The sequence below is a fragment of the Ursus americanus genome, chromosome 21 (assembly GCF_024610735.1).
Source record: "Ursus americanus isolate L20-20 chromosome 21, mUrsAme1.1.p, whole genome shotgun sequence".
Classification (NCBI taxonomy): Eukaryota; Metazoa; Chordata; class Mammalia; order Carnivora; family Ursidae; genus Ursus; species Ursus americanus.
In genome coordinates, this window is record NC_142147.1 from 28,154,402 (window position 1) to 28,170,862 (window position 16,461).

The window sequence follows — 16,461 nt, forward strand, 5'->3', positions numbered from 1 at the left end:
TGCTGGCTAATCTAATGATTTTTTTTTTTTTTTTTTGAGAGGGCACAGGGCACCCAGATATGAACCAGGGACCTCTTGATGAACAATCGATTTTCTACACCATGTTTAAGAGAAACAATTGAGCCACACCAACATGCAACACCCCTACCATAGCTCAAGCCTAGGCATTTACCAGGACCTTTCTCGAAGCACTGCTTTAACCTAGTGGTGGCATTTTATTTTATATTTCTTCCCCTAGTGGTGGTATTTTAATCAGATGGCAAGGTATTTATCCAGAGGCAGATATTCCCTCCTTCCTTCCAGGAACAGGTGGTCTGCCAAGCCCCCACTTTTATTAACCCACAGTCCGTCCAACCGTTGGCAGCTCACACACAACTTAGCTTATATAACAGAACCTCCAGGTCTTTTTACCCAATCATGTTAAGTTCTGCACTTCCCGTTTTCCTCTCAATGGGTAACATTTCGTTTTAACCAAACCCAGATATTGTTAGTTTCGGCCCATGTCCAGCTTCGAGGTGAGCCCTTCCTAGTGTGGCTGTATTTGGCTAAAGCTATTGTTAACTTTTTAGGGGCGAGTGAGGGTTCATGGCATCCCTCCTCACATCCCATCTCAACAGCAGCTTCCTTATTCAGCCGGCCCTGCACCTGCTTTCGAGAGCAGACAGAGCAGCTCCACCACTCTTTCCCTCTTCAGCTGACCTATGAGCGCTGAACTGAGCGGTTCTAGCCATGGGTCACGGACCCTTGTACCGGGCAGTGGTGTTCCCAGCTTCGGCGTCCACAAGAGTGGAAAACTATGATAATATTCGGGACTGTCAGCTTTATTTTCATTTTATTTTATTTACCTTTTAAAAAAATTTTATTTGAGAGACAGAGTGAGCATGAGCTGGGGAGAAGCAGGTTTCCCGCTGAGCAGGGAGCCAGACTTGGGGCTCCATCCCAGGACCCTGGGATCATGACCTGAGTCGAAGACAGATGCTTTACTGACTGAGCCACCTAGGAGGCCCTTTATTTTCATTTTCAATGTAGGAGAACTGAGATGTGGGGAACCAGCCGAGGCTGCTGTGGAGCTGGAGATGTCAAGAGTGGAAGTGAGCTGTCACCGCTTTCCCAACTCCTGCTTCATGATCGGTAACGCCAAATATAGGATGTAAACATGAGGACATGTAAAATTTAATTAAATGCTATCTAATGCCACTCTCCTTTAATAGGATTTTTAACTGCTTCTTTCCCTGTAAATTAGAATAACAATACTTATTCCATAACATTGTTTAAAAATTAATCAATAGATTAGGAAGGGACTTTATAAACCCTAAAGGGATAAAAAGAAGCAATTGTTACCAACGTACCAAAGTTGACTCGTTAAAAGACAAAGACACACAAATGTCTGTTTCCAGAATTTCACCTGACAGCCGATCGGAGATGGGAAACGAGTACTGTAGAAAAGAAAAAAATGGCGTTGGGGTTCTTAGTAATGCAGGGGTTCCTTCCACCCCAGGACCTCTGTCATTTACTGTTGGAGCACGAGGCTCCGTGACAAGAGCAAGCCTCCACATATGGGTCCGGTCCTCCTCGAGTCTAGTATACTCCATTTGTTGTTCAGCCGGAAAACATTTTCAGCCTTTCCAACCTAATCCCAGAAGCATGATTTATGGCAACAGAAATTCCTGAACTAAACAGAACAAAGACACTGAGGCAAGAGGCCAGAACTCTGCAGAGCAGGAACCCGGAGCCCAGGCTTGCCCAGAGCTGCTGTCCCTGCCCCAGTGCTGCCAAAGACTAAAAGAAATAAAAGGGTAAGTCCTCTCTTCCACTCCCCCCTCCCCCACATTATGGTTTTCTGGCTTCAAAGAAAATACCAAGGAAGCCAATGGGCAAAGGGAGTCTGGGAAATGTAGTTTCCAAGATTAAGCCCCTTGGATTTGAGAGCAAACGGACAAATAACCACTGTAGGTTAAGTTCTTAAGAAACAAACATACAGTTTCCCATTAAGCAACAGTAGAAAAGAACTGCCAGTTAAAGCACCTCACCAATTTAAGTAAGATGTTTACTTCAGTCCAGAGACCCATCCTGTGTAATCTGGACCTAGTACTGCATGAAATGACGAAATCTACCAGGCTGAGATCGTACCACTTTCCCAAGAGGCAGACATGCTCTTGCCTCTGGCAGTCCAAGAGACAAAAGACACCAGGAGCTAGTACACATGGCAAATGCTTTATTTTCATGTTAACAGTAACACAAACATTAAAACACAGAACATGAACAGAGATCCGACTGCCCTGTTTGTCAAAGCAGGTACAAGGATATATACATCAATAAGGTTTCTGGAGTCTGCTTAACTCCAAACCCTCAAATGGGAGAACTACCTTAGAGACAGGGGTGAGGGGACATGTTGGGGCAGAGCCTGGTGCTACACGAGAGACTGGAGCCTGGGTCTACAGAGGGGATCTCCTGCGGGCTATGGGGGGCAGGGGTAGGGTGGCTGGGGGCAAAGTCTTTTCCTTTGGAGAAATCAGTTGAAGTTACATAAATTGGTTTCTGAAGCATTCATATTTACAGGAGGAATGCAAGGATCGGCAAGACCTGAGACTGATCCAGCCTCCGTGGTAATTAGTTCCCTGGTTCCTATGCTTGGTGTGTGTGTGGGGGGGAATCAATCAGCATGAGCTGAGTGTACTTCCAGGCCTAGTCAAATCCTAACCCCACTCCAGGTTTGTCCCTGCCAAAGACAAAGGCAGCCAGGACCGGCCCGACCGCATCCTCTCTGACAATCTGCTGAAACCAGATGAGTTCCGCTTTCAATTCAAATCCCTTCCTGCCACTGATGCCCAAGGCCCAGGCAGTCATTCTGAATCACCGACACAGTGAAAGGAGTATCTCCTCTGAGAAAACAGGGCTCTTTCCCAGGCTCGGGAAGCTGGCTTTTTGAAAGACGTACTAAAATAGAAGGAGGCCCTCTTTAAAAAAAGGCACAACTAGAACTTGGAACTCTGGGGAAATCTGCTGCGATAAGCCTTGCTGGTGAGAAATGCTGGAAACAGCTCAGGACTTGTCAGGCCAGAACTGTGCTACAATAAAAATAATAACATTTCCAGAACAATTATTTAAGAAAGTCACACTGCTGGCCATCCTGCTTCTAAGAACAGGGCACTGGCCACCCACGCCTGAGGCACGTCCTGCCGTGGACTGCGGTTTAGCAGAGCGGCCTTGGGCAAAGCAAAGAGACACCAGCTGAACCCTCTCCTGGAGAGAAGTGCAGCCCGCAATGTTGGACAGTCCACGGTCGGAACGAAAGCTGGTGGGCTTCCCCCTGCAATCCACGCAGGTCTCCAACCACTCTTATCTTCCTGAGATTAACTATTTTTCTAACAACTTTTAAAAAGGTTAGGAAGGGAGGCAGATCAGAGGAAGTTGAAGCCAAACCTCAGTTTCCCGTGAGGAAGGTTTTGCCTGGGAACCCCAAACACGCTCAAGAACAGCCCCCACTCTGAGAGCTTGGCTTTATTCAGATGGGAACTCTTTCCAAGTGGAAGAGACAGGCCCTCTCCCGTTCTCAGCAGTGGCCTGACAGCTTCTCTTTTGTAAGCCTCTCCTGGTTAGCCCCTTGCTCTTGATCTCTTTTACTGGGAGAGACTCAAGTATGAGCTTTCACGTATCACTCATCTTTTCCTAGTGTCACGGAAAAGGAGTGGTTTTCAGAGCACTGGCTTATATAAAACCAAGTCTGAGATCCCAAGCTAGCTAGAAAAAAACGAGGCTTCCCCACTGCTCAAACAACCGGTCTCTTTCCTCGGCTCCCACAATGTGATGAACTTAATGCACTCAGCATTAGGGAAGGCTCATCAGCCGCCTCCATCGCTGGGCTTGCCAACATCCCAGCACTGCACACCTGGAATGAATCTGTCGCTGCCACAAAGCAGACCAGATGTGCTCTACCACACACTTCTGTGCAGATGAGACCAAGTCACTAAAGCATTGTCAACACACAGGGTCAGAAGTAGATCAAATCCTCACCAGGTTGTATAGCGCCCTCTTGTGTTCAAATGAAGATTCGCCTGCATCCACGCTGCATCCAAGCAACACAAAGATGGTTAGTCCTTTCCGGGATGCAAGCGTTCATCCGCAAGTCACATAGCTCCAGTGACAAGACCACTTAGGTGGGTGTCACATCCTTCAGAAAATGCCTGGTGTACACTCATATCCTAAATGACTGCTTGGAGGATATTCTCTCAGGTCCAGCAGAATGTCTCATCAGAAACAGAGATTCTCAACAGATTCATGAAGGATTTTACCCCAAGACATGAATAAGATGGGAGAACCAGTCACTTACTCTTTCGATGGACACTGCAAATACACAATCTGTAGTGTTTCAATGACTGGAGTCTTTGAGTCACATCAACCCAGAGGAATCATGATTCCAGAAGTTCTAGGCTACAGACAATAAGCAGGGATCTTGCTCAGGGCTGCTAGCTGCTGGCAAACATTTAATGTAAACCAGCAGCATGCCTGCCAAGTTCCAGACACAGTCACTCCCACCTATAGATGTGGACCATCTTCTCTGTTAAGGTAGCCAAGTAGCTGCTGTGGTTCGCCTCAAATGGGCAGATGTCCAAGACAGGCTGATCGGCCTGCAGTTCCTGCAGCAACGAGCCACTGCCAGCGTCCCACAGCTACAGAAGACAGAGAGAAGGGTCAGGAGTCATTCAGTTCAGCGGGGGGACTCGCTTGCTTGGTCATCAGACAGCTTTGTGGGTTTTTTTTTTTTAAAGATTTCATTTATTTATTTATTTGAGAGAGAGGGAGGGAGGGAGAATAAAGAGGGAAGGGAGAAGCAGACTCTCCTCTGATCAGGGAGTCCCACGTGGGGCTCGATCCCAGCACCCTGGGATCATGACCTGAGCCGAAGGCAGACGCTTAACTGACTGAGCCACCAGGCGCCCTTTTGTTAAGTTTTTATTTAAATTCCAGTTAGTTAACATACGGTGTGATATTAATTTCTGGTGTACAATAAAGTGATTGAACCATTCCATACATCACCCCGTGCTCATCACAAGTGCCCTCCTTAATACCATCAGACAACTTTGAGAGAGCTGCAGAGAGGGCACTGCTGGGGAGGAAAACTGACTGTTCCTAACCCTCACAAAGCCAGGATACGCGACATAGTTTAGGCGTGGCCTCTGCCACTGTGATAGGCAGTTAGTCTACCTGTGAGTGGATCTGAAAACCAAGCTAGCACTCAGCCCTTCAATCAAGCCCTTCCACCGAGGGACGGAAGAGTCAACAAGACAAAAAGTCCCTGTCTCTGCCCTCATGAAATTATCATCTTTTTTTTTTTTTTTTTAAAGATTTTATTTATTTATGTGACAGAGAGACAGCCAGCGAGAGAGGGAACACAGCAGGCAAGTGGGAGAGGAAGAAGCAGGCTCCCAGCGGAGGAGCCTGATGTGGGACTCGATTCCGGAACGCCGGGATCACGCCCTGAGCCGAAGGCAGACGCTTTAACGACTGCACTACCCAGGCGCCCCCATCTTTTTTTTTTTTTTAAAGATTTTATTTTATTTATTTGAAAGAGACAGCCAGCGAGAGAGGGAACACAAGCAGGGGGAGTGGGAGAGGAAGAAGCAGGCTCATAGTGGAAGAGCCTGATGGGGGGCTCGATCCCAGAACGCCGATCACGCCCTGGGCCAAACGCAGACACTTAACGACTGCGCCACCCAGGCGCCCCTCATGAAATCTTCTAACTAGTGCTTTCTTATCCTTTTCGCAAACTTTTTATTATGAAAAATTTTTATTATGAAAAAATTTTTTTCATAATAAAAAGTAGGGTAATACACTGAACTACCCATCACCCAGATCAGTAAGCTTTTTACCATATCTGCTTTACTGATTCTTTTTTTCTTACTTCATGTCATTTTACCTTTACTCTACAGTGGTGCTACCCAATAAGGTGACCACTAGCGACATAAGGTTAAAATTAAAAAAATATTTAAAATTAAGTTAATTCACACTACTCGCGTCTCAAGTGCTTACGGGCTAGTGCAGTGATACTGGTCGGCAGCACTCTAAAGCCTGATTAGGTCTGGGCTCAAGGGCATCTCGTAGACAGTGCCATGCGCTTCATAGGGTCTTACATTAAGAGGCACATTATTTCTTGTTAACCACTTACAGTCACGTTAAGGTTGATCAATGTGTCCAGGTCGTCGTGACAGACTGACCCCCCCCCCCACTGTACAATTCCCCATCAACCATTCATTTGTCGGTTTCACCCTGAACTGATGGAACTGGTACCTGAATCAATTTATCTATCTCTTTATTGTAAAAGATTTTACTTATTCATTTGACAGGGAGAGAGCACACAAGCAGGGGGAGTGGCAGAGGGAGAAGCAGGCTCCCGATCCTAGGACCCTGCGATCATGACCTGAGCGGAAGGCAGTTAATCAGTTGAGCCACGCAGGTACCCCTGAATCAATTATTTTATAGGGGTTTCAGTAGTTCCTTTTTTTAAAGATTCACAAGATGCCCCATAGGACACTACAGCTCACATAAAAAAGACTGAGGTGAATCTACAGATATTTAAATGGAAAGCTATCCAAGCTAGGAAGTTAACGGGAGAAGGATCAATTACAGAGCAGTATGTAAACTGTGACTTGTGTAAAAGTAAACAACCCTACACACACACGTACACAGATACGTGCACTTACGGACAACTTTGGCTTATACACTTCAGTATAAAAAATAACAGGCTCACCAGGGCAGAATTTGATGCTTCATCCCCAGTACACACCAGGATGCTGCCATCATTCTCTGGGTTTTGGAAAATGGCACTTTTGGTGAGTAGTTTGCAGGTGGGTCCGCCAAGGAATGTTTGTACAGGACGGCAGGAACAGACTGGCTCTCCTGCATCGTTCAGCTTGTAGGACATCTCCATCAGCACACTTCGTAAAGTGTTGTGATTTTTATCTACGGGACACAGACATCAGTGTTGCTCCATGGGGATAATCCAAAGAAATTAATGAAGTACCTGAACCTCAGGTGCTTACAAACTCCCTGAGTGGAAGGGCCACAGTTTATTAAACCATTAACAATAGCTACAGAGCAACCACAGTAACAAGTGACACAGCACACACGAAATTCAGAACCCCAGGCTAAGAGAAAGCAAGTTAGCTACAATAGATTTTTGCCTATGAGGGAAACAATTCTGAGCATAAGTTATCCTTTTTAGTAAAATCACTGTATCCTGCCAGACCCCGGCTCAGGTTTTCATCTTCCTTAAGGGCAAGCAGAAGACACGAAACTGCACTGGGGGTGACTCACTGGTCTCAATACATGAGGCCTCCTCATTCTATTACTGTTCTAAATCACAGGGGCTCCTCAAGTGGCTGACTCACTGCACGGAGTACCTGGCAGAATCCTCCGACAAGTGAGAAGCAGAGGCAGGCGCCAGGGAGGAATGTAGGGCCACCAGCCTCCATGCAGTAGCAAGAGCCACTAGTCTGTGAGGGCCTTCCCAGTGCCACCTGAGGGGTAGGGCAAGCTCTCCTTTCCTCCCCTGAACCAATCCGCTCCCGGACAAACCACAGGAGGTCCAACAAGGACATCCCAACACTCACCAGGCCTATAGGTCACAAGACAGTGCCGGGTGCTGCTCTCTGTCTGAAAGTCTACGCAGCCCCCTGGCTCCATGGGCAGCACATGAGGCCAATGGGAAAAGCCCATTTTGAGCTCCCAGAAGGAAGCGTTCTCCAAGGTTCCAGCCAACACCCCACCATATGGAAATGCAGCTGAGGCAGCTCTCGGTATGTATGACAGGGATACCAGCGGGCATCTGAAGGGGAAGAAAGGAAACCATGTTTCACATTCCAATACTTGTACTGCTCCAGACCCCACTGCCAGGAGCCCGAGCACAGTCCCACCTCTACAGAAGAGGTTGAAGACCTTCTGTGGGTCACTATCCTGTGACATTTGATACAAACTACCAACCCACTCTGCAGAAACAAAAGAATATATACCTATAATCTCTGCACTCAATTTCAGAGGAGATATCACATGTGTAAAAAACAGTTAAAAAAAAAAAAAGGACAAGGAAATTTAATAATACAAGATCACAAATACAAGGAAGAGTGACCGGTGTAAACTTTCTAGTAATGGGGTTAGCCACATACACAAGAAAGTCAGAAAGGAAATGCAGCTTACACATCTAAGAAAGCTTCCAAGAGGTAACTGACAGACCCTTCAAATATTGCCTGAAGCAACTGCTTTTTTTTTTTTTTTTAAGTAACCTCTACACACAATGTGGAGTTCCAGCTCATGACCCTGAGATCAAGAGTCACATGCTCTTCCGCTGAGCCAGCCGGACGCCCATGAAGCAACTACATTTTAATTCAGAAACAAGATGGTTCCTTTAGAAATTTTCTAAATCTCTCTCTGCAAGCGTATGACCAGAACTGTATGCCAAGAATCCTGTCAGAAGTGTCAGCCTGCCAACTCTGTTCCAACGAACTTTGTTGCTGCTGGACTTGCCAACGTGGCCACTTTGCCTGCTTTCCTTCATCGTCCTGTCACAGGGAAGCAAACTGAAGCAGAGATGAACGCTCCATACAAATACTCTTTCCTGGCTCGTTGCTGTTTTACTGCCTGCTCGGCCCGGGTCCGTCAACATCAACGGCAGTCCCCATGTTGGCCAGGAGCTCACATCTGTCATCTTCAGGCCCAGAGACCACATAACTGAAGTATGAGTCTACCCACCTGAATGAGAAGACCCCAAAGTGTGGAGCCGAGGTTTAGTAACCTTTATTGTATCATTACTATAGTGCTATCTTTATGTTTAGGTCCCCATGCTCCCTTTTTAATATATATTCACAGTGGAAATGTCAATTATCTTCTAAGATACTTCTCATTTTGACCTACGTCAGATTCCACTTCATCTTTTGAGAACTTTATGCCTTCAGGACAGTATTACACCCAAAAGGTACTCAACAAATTCTGAGTCACCATGGTCCTGGTGGCCACCCACCCTCAGAATCTGGGCTGACGCTATAAACCTCCCAACTCTGGAACTGCATTATAAACATGGCATCTTTAGACCAACTTGGTTTAGCTAGAGATTAGGGAAATTTTGAATCATTTTTATAGGCCTACCCTTCACTGCTCTCTTCCTGTGCGCTAGACACGTGGCTATTAAAGCAAGTCTCTGTAACAGGCCAAGAACCGTGACCAAGGTCACACAGCTCCTAAGCAGTGGAGCCGGGTTTTCAACACAGATCTGACTTCATTTTGCCACGCTGGGTGATGAGTGACTATGAGCCTGGCTATACTTGGCACCAGGGCTTTCTACCATGCAGAAATCTCACAGACACAGAGAAAAGATCTTACTGAGTCCAAAGTGAGAACACATCACTGCACGCGGAGAACTGCCCTCATGAGGAATTCTGTCTAAATGTGAAATGCTCTCAAACGAGAGGATTCATATGACGGTCCAAGAGAAAGCAGCTGCCTATAGGCAAAAAGTAAGTGGCTCCCTACCTGGCTTTCTGGGGTACTAATTCCTGGATATGACAGCTCGTGTTTCGAAGGTCATACACCAGGATCGAACCGTTGACCAGTCCAGCATAGATGTGATTACTTTCATCAAGACACCAGCAGCAGCTCCAGACAGGACGTCCAGCATTGTAAGTCTGGACCACTGTATTTGTCTCCAGGCTGTGGAGACAGAAGACTTTTACAACTATGCATTAAGAAAATCAAATATATAACAAAGATACAAAAATTATCATTTCAGTGATAATCTTTTAAGAATACACCCACACACCCAAACTATTTGGGATTCCCAGTTTCCTCTAGGGACTGCCCAGGTAACCCCTTTCGATTCCAAAATATTTGTTTTGGAGGACACAGGCCTTCCTCTTGAAATGTAAGGAAAAAAAAAAGAGTAAGTTAAAGTGGTATTTAAACAGTACATTCCCCACTCTACCCCAATTCTCCATAATCGTCTATTATACAGGGAATCAATATTCACTGCTGAAAAATTAGAACATACCTATGAGAAAAACAAAAACTAACAATCCAACCACCCACAGGCAGTCATTAATAATACTTTGGTCCTTAACCTGCCCTCTTTCCACCTATTTTTTAACACAACGAGGAAAAAAAATCCTTTTATACCTACGTATAAACATAATGCTATGTTGACTTTTGGGGCTAATTAAACCGAAGCATTCTTGAAAAATCAAAAGGCTTATGAGGCCTGATAGTGGTATCATGATGTCCCTCAGATTTAACAATGGAACAGGAAACCAACTATCAGACATCCGATCAGAACTACTTTCTAAGATGAAGGCACTGAGTGCATTCAGATCTGGTTCAGAGCAGTCGCAGGGCACATGAAGGATAAAATGCAGTAACTGAGGGTTACTGACGAGAGAAGTTGGGGCACTCCAGGGCAGGGAGCTCCTCAGAGAGCATTTCTGTTCAGCAGGATGGTCCCGGTAACAGACCAGGAAGAAGCAGGTCCAAGCTGGTATGGTAACCCCACGGTACCCAGTACCAAGGCTCCCTCCACATTGTCATTCGACCATCTGTAGGGTGTTCCTCTCCTCTACCTGGCTTACGATGTATTTTGTAACACAAATAATTTTTAAAGAAACAGGACATTGCACATACTGTTGTGTAGCCTGTTGTATCAAAATGTAAAAAGCAACACATTTTAAATTCAATGTACCTGGACCTTAGAAGACAATGCCTCAGACAAAAAACAAAACAAAACAAAACAACAAAAAAACAACAAGCACTCTAAGGCCATCCTAACACAGACACTAATTTCCATGCTGTTCAACACCAAGTGGCGCAGGCCCCCACTTCCTCCCCGAAGCACTCACCTGGTCAGTTTAACAGTGCTGTCTAGGGAAGCCGAGAGCAGTAAGCCTTTGGACCGACTGCTGAAAGCCAGTCCGCGGATCTGTTTGCCATGCATGGGAACGTACTGACTGCTTTTCATGTTGGCAGTACTCAACATCTTAACACCAAAGCCTGCCAAAGACAAGAGAGCGTGAAATCACTGAAAGTCCATTTAAGGCAAAGCAAACTACCTTTTCAAGTAGTTCCTTTGTTCGGTTTTCCTGGCATATAAACCCCTGGAAAACAGCTGGTCAGACAAAGAAAATAAAAATTCCCCAGGGTTATAATTATTTTACAAAGTATATTCCACTCCAAATGTCCAACAGGTGAATGGTTAAACCACTATATGTACATGTGCACAGAACAAACTACTCCCCAGGAATACAAAGAAAAACTACTGATACAATAATATGGATGAATCCCCACAACTCGATGCTCAAAGAAGCCAGACAAAAAAGTTAAAACCGTATGATTATGTAAAATTCGAGAAACTGCAAACTGATGGATACTGACAGAAAGCAGATCAGTGGCCACCTGGGGATGGGGAGAGGAAGGAGGGGCAAATGGGAGATAGATTATAAAGGGGATGAGAAAACTCTGGGTCAATAGATATGTTCATTACCTTGATTGTGGGGATGGTTTCAGGGGTGTTTACATGTATCAAAATCCACCCAACTATATTTTCAGTATGCACAATTTATTGTATGTCAGTCAAATTTCAATAAAGCCATTAATATAGAGATCCACAGACAGTGAAGATGCAGAGAGAGTGAACAGTAAAGAATGGAGATAGGTGATTTCCATGTCAGGTGGTCGAGATATGTGACGTTTGTCTGAATGGAATAAACACTTCAATTTGCATCATTCCTGAAGGGGGAAAAAAATCCCTCCCAAACTTATCCTTTTTAATTTATTTGTTACTCTGTTCTCTTCCTAAGCTCTAACAATGTATTTATTTTTACTAAGTATCTACTATTATCCAAGTCATCCACAAACAGGATTTGTCAAATCCTAGATTCAGGATAGCCTCGAGTCACACTTCAGCTTCTCTGGGAAACGAAGTGGGAAAAGTTCATTGTGTTTTCTCCTGAAACAGAATTAGGAGAGCTAGAGAGACAAACAGGGAAACCATGGGCTTTAAATCAACATGAACACGAATACTGGCCTAGTTACTGATCAAGGGAAACAGAGAAATTAGCATCAACAGGCTATCAAGGGCTGGCGGTGCCGTGTGGAATAGATGCATTAAGGAAAAAGGAACAGATCAGACCCAACTGGGGGAACAATCCAAAGAAATGAATATTTTCCCAGTTTGCAGGGAAGGTTTTATTTGATAAACCTTTTATTAAAGATGTGGATGAGACACAGAAACATTATAAACAATCCTTTCATATTCCCCTTAATTTAATATGAAATCCTTTCATATTCTTTCAACTGCCAGCTATCAATGAATAGAAAAATATACAACCATCTAGGAATTCTACGTCTAATCCTATATACACCTAAGTTTAGGGGGACACAGTTTTGAAGCATTTGAATGGAACTTCTAAGTGGGTAAACAGGAAATCAGGCTGAAGCAAAAGGACCTGACAGCTGGGAAAAACCATATGCTGAAGATCGTAGAAAGAAACACCTACTACAATTAGGAATGATTTAACTGGGCATGTGAGGAGGTTTTCAACGTTAAGACAACCTAAAATTAAGCTTTTTAAAAAGCACAAGAGAAAATTTAGAATTTGCTGTATTATCAGTAATTAATCAATGTATTCCAAATTCTTTTATTTGGAATTTGTCAATTTGAATACTGAAAATAAGTATTAAATCTTGTTTCAACTTGAATTAGCCCCGGGATAGTATTTTTTGTTTTTAAGATTTACTTATTTATTTTAGAGAGACAGAGAGCGAGCAAGTGAGAGAGTGCAAGCAAGCAAGGGACAGGGCAGAGGGAAAGGGACAGAATCCCAAGCAGACTCCCCACTGAGCACGGAGCCCAACATGGGGCTCGATCCCATGACCCTGAGATCACGACTCAAACCAAAATCAGAAGTTGGACACTGTGCCAACTGAGCCACCCATACACCCCCGGGATAGTGTTTTTAAAAATACTTCCAGTCTAGGGGCACCTGTCTGGCTCAGTTGGTAGAGCATGCGACTCCTGATGTTGGAGTTCTAAGTTTGAGCCCCATGTTGGCTGTAGAGATTACTTTAAAAAAAAAAAAAAAAGAACAAAACCTTAAAAAAATTTCTAGTCTAAAATGAATCTGTGACCTTATTTAATTTACATTAAAATTTTTTTTCTAAGTCATCTTTACACCCAACATGGGGCTCAAATTCAAGTCTCATACTCTACAGACTGAGCCAGTCAGGTGCCCCCATGAATCTGTGACTTTAACGAGACATACAGGGAGTGCTGTCCTCCTTGGACTGTACCAGTAACCCATGCTTCCAAGTACCCCATCTTCTCTTACTTTATCACAGTTATTAACCAACATTTCTGCGCTCTTGGTGAATACATTTACAGAATGAAGCCAACGGACACTGAAGGTATCTTTGCAGCACCTTAGAGTATCTGCATTAACACATTAGGAACGTGATTTGGTGCGCTGTGGTCAGCGTCCACCCACTAGCGAGTCTTGGATTCTACAAAGACAGGAGAGAAATGAAGTCCAATAATGAACATGAAAGCTGAGGTTCTGGATTGTTCACCTGGCAGGAAGGAGGCCTGAGGAGAAGGCTGTGATACCACCAGGCAGCTCAGAGCATCACAGTATGTCATGATTCGGCAGTTTCCTGTCGGAGACACCGTGAAGGTCTTCTGGAAATGGTACTTGCGCTGGTTCTGGATGGAAGGCAGGCAGTTCAGGAAACGTGCTTGGGAGCCGCTGGGTGACTGTGAAATCTGATCCCGATGCTGCACAAGTTTCTGCAAGTCCTACAATGAAAAAAAGGATGTAAATGTGAAGCCTTTTCGTGTGATATTGCCCTCATGCACAATTCCCTCATTTAAATGGGACATTTCTTATCCATTCTATGGAAATGCTGACGCAAATCCCTGAGCACCGCGGCCGTTCTCCCTGTATTTCAACAAGCAACTGAGCCAACGAGAGCATAGATCAGAAATAGGAGGGCTCAAAGTCTTTATGGTCATCTTGGCCAAACCCCTCATTTTACTGGTAGATTCATGGAGGTAAATGACTTAAAATATGAATTATCAGCTGGCTCTTTAATTTGTTCAAAGTTCAAATTGCAGAATTCATCCTCAAGTGTCTACACTTCCGACAAATGCCCTAATCAAAAATAGAATAAAGAGCTGGTCTTCCCTACTTCCTGAAAAACTCGGTAAATCCTTACTTGTACCTGGGATGAACCGAAGTTCTATTTAGACTCCTTTTCCTTTCCTACACCAAAGTCCTCTGGATTAGGACGGGCAAACCTACCTGGACACGACTATGAAGCTTACTGCATTCATCAGTGAGGACTTGAAGTTGGAGCCGGCACTGTGCTGATTCTAACTCAGCCTGCTTCCTCAGCATCTGCTCCTTCAGTAAGGAACTAGAACGGGAAGCCAGCAACAGGTGAAGATCAGGAAGGCCACAGAAGACTTCCCAACAAGATGTCAGATTAAGTTCACGCTGTGATACACACGCTTTGCTGTAAATATGTCATGACGGTGAATAAAATATAACAGAAGAAAAAATTTTCACATCCAGAAACACTACAGAAAAGTAGCATGCAGGGCTGAACTCACGAATCACTGGGATTCAGTGTTAACGCAAGCAGTGATGACCAGGAATTTGGCTCTTACTAGGGAATGAGACTAAAAATGCAAAAATGCCAAGCAAGGGCACAGAGCCAAGCTCAGTTCTCGAGTTAGGGCCAAATTATGAGTAAAATGACGATGTTAAAAGACCAAGGTTATTTGTTGGATTAAAAGAAAATAGTAAGTTACCAGCTGTTCATCAGATACTGAAATTAAATAACACTACAAAAGCAAGGCTGAAGTTAAGAAGAGAGAAGGTATATACTGGGAAAATGCTAAGACCGGTTAGAATTAAAAAGCATGAATAGGCATTAGGAGGAACAATGCATAATGAAAAAAACACATTCACCAAAAATAAAAATTACAAATTTGCATGTAAAGACACTTTCAAAATATGCAAAAAAAAGAAAAAAAAAGAAAGAAAGAAAGAAAGAAAGAAAGAAAGAAAGAAAGAAAGAAAAGATTTCCACTTAGTAAGATAGGATAGAAAAAAGATGAAAACTGGAAAGGAAGGGATAAAGCTGCCGTATTTATCTTCATGGAAAGTTCAAGAGAACCCACAAACTATTCAGCAAGGTGCAGGAATTAAGATCAAGAAAATTAGATTGGGGCCCCTGGCTGGCTCAGTCAGAGAAACGTATGACTCTTCATCTCAGGGTTGTTGAGTTCAAGCCCCAGGGTGGGCATACAGAATACTGAAGAAATAAATGAACTAAAAAAAAATTAGATCAATAGCATTTCCCATATGCCGCATAACTGATTAGTAAATGTAATAGAAAAAAAATCATTCACAAGAGCAATTCTAACAATAGCAACCTAGGAATAAAGTTAAAGAGCATGCAAGACCTTATGAAGCAAAGCACACTGGTAAAAGGCACACGAAGACCGTGAGCAAGTGGAAGGATATTATATAATGTTCACAGCTGGAATGACTCAAAACCATGAAGATAGGCCTTCTCAAGTTACTCTAAAAATTTAATGTAATTTCAGTCAAGATTTCAAAGGGAAAAAGTTCTCTTTGAAATCTTGATTGAAATTGCATCAAATGGAACTTAGGAAACTAATTTTAAAATTAAGAGCAAAATGCCAAGAATATCAAAATCAATTTGAAGAACAAGGTGGGAGGAGGTATTTTATTTATTTTTTATTTTTCTAAGATTTTATTTATTTATCTGACAGAGATAGACAGCCAGCGAGAGAGGGAACACAAGCAGGGGGAGTGGGAGAGGAAGAAGCAGGCTCCCAGCGGAGGAGCCTGATGTGGGGCTCGATCCCAGAACACTGGGATCACGCCCTGAGCTGAAGGCAGACGCTTAACGACTGAGCCACCCAGGCGCCCCAGGGAGGAGATATTTTAAAACTAAAATAAATTATAACTTCAGAATACTGGGGCAAGAATTAACAAAGAGACCATGGACCTAAAGTGGTCCATTCATACACAAAAACAATCTAGGATTGAGGTAGCAATGAAAACTTATACAGGAAGAACATATTACTTAATAATTATGCTATGACACCTGGTTATCCATAAAACTATACTTAAAAAATATTTAAAACCTACATAAAAGACAAAATTTTTAAAGAACCTTTAGAAGATGCTATGTCTTTACGACCTTGAAGCAGCGGAGACCAAAAAAACACAAAACGAGATAAATGACTGCATTAAAATTTAAGACTCACATTCAACAAAAGATAACATAAACAAGTTAAAGAGACAAGCCACAGACTGGGAGACGCTATTTGCCATATACACAACCAGCAAAGAATCAGTACAGGTGACCTGACCCCTGAGCAACATGGGTTTGAAT

At 43.7% G+C, this 16,461-nt stretch overlaps 1 protein-coding gene across 3 annotated transcripts in view; it reads right to left on the minus strand.

Annotated features, from left to right (window-relative positions):
• Positions 1–2,195: 2,195 nt before the first annotated feature.
• Positions 2,196–16,461, minus strand: part of RFWD3 (ring finger and WD repeat domain 3) — a 50,090-nt gene continuing 35,824 nt past the window's right edge. For all 3 annotated transcript variants that reach the window (XM_045795984.2, XM_045795985.2, XM_045795982.2), the window contains 7 exons: positions 14,331–14,445; positions 13,600–13,825; positions 10,875–11,025; positions 9,523–9,699; positions 7,611–7,825; positions 6,749–6,960; positions 2,196–4,670 (listed from right to left, as the gene is read on the minus strand). In XM_045795984.2, coding sequence (XP_045651940.2) covers positions 4,527–4,670; positions 6,749–6,960; positions 7,611–7,825; positions 9,523–9,699; positions 10,875–11,025; positions 13,600–13,825; positions 14,331–14,445 — 1,240 coding nt within the window. In that variant the 3' untranslated portion in view covers positions 2,196–4,526. The remainder of the gene's footprint in view (positions 4,671–6,748; positions 6,961–7,610; positions 7,826–9,522; positions 9,700–10,874; positions 11,026–13,599; positions 13,826–14,330; positions 14,446–16,461) is intronic.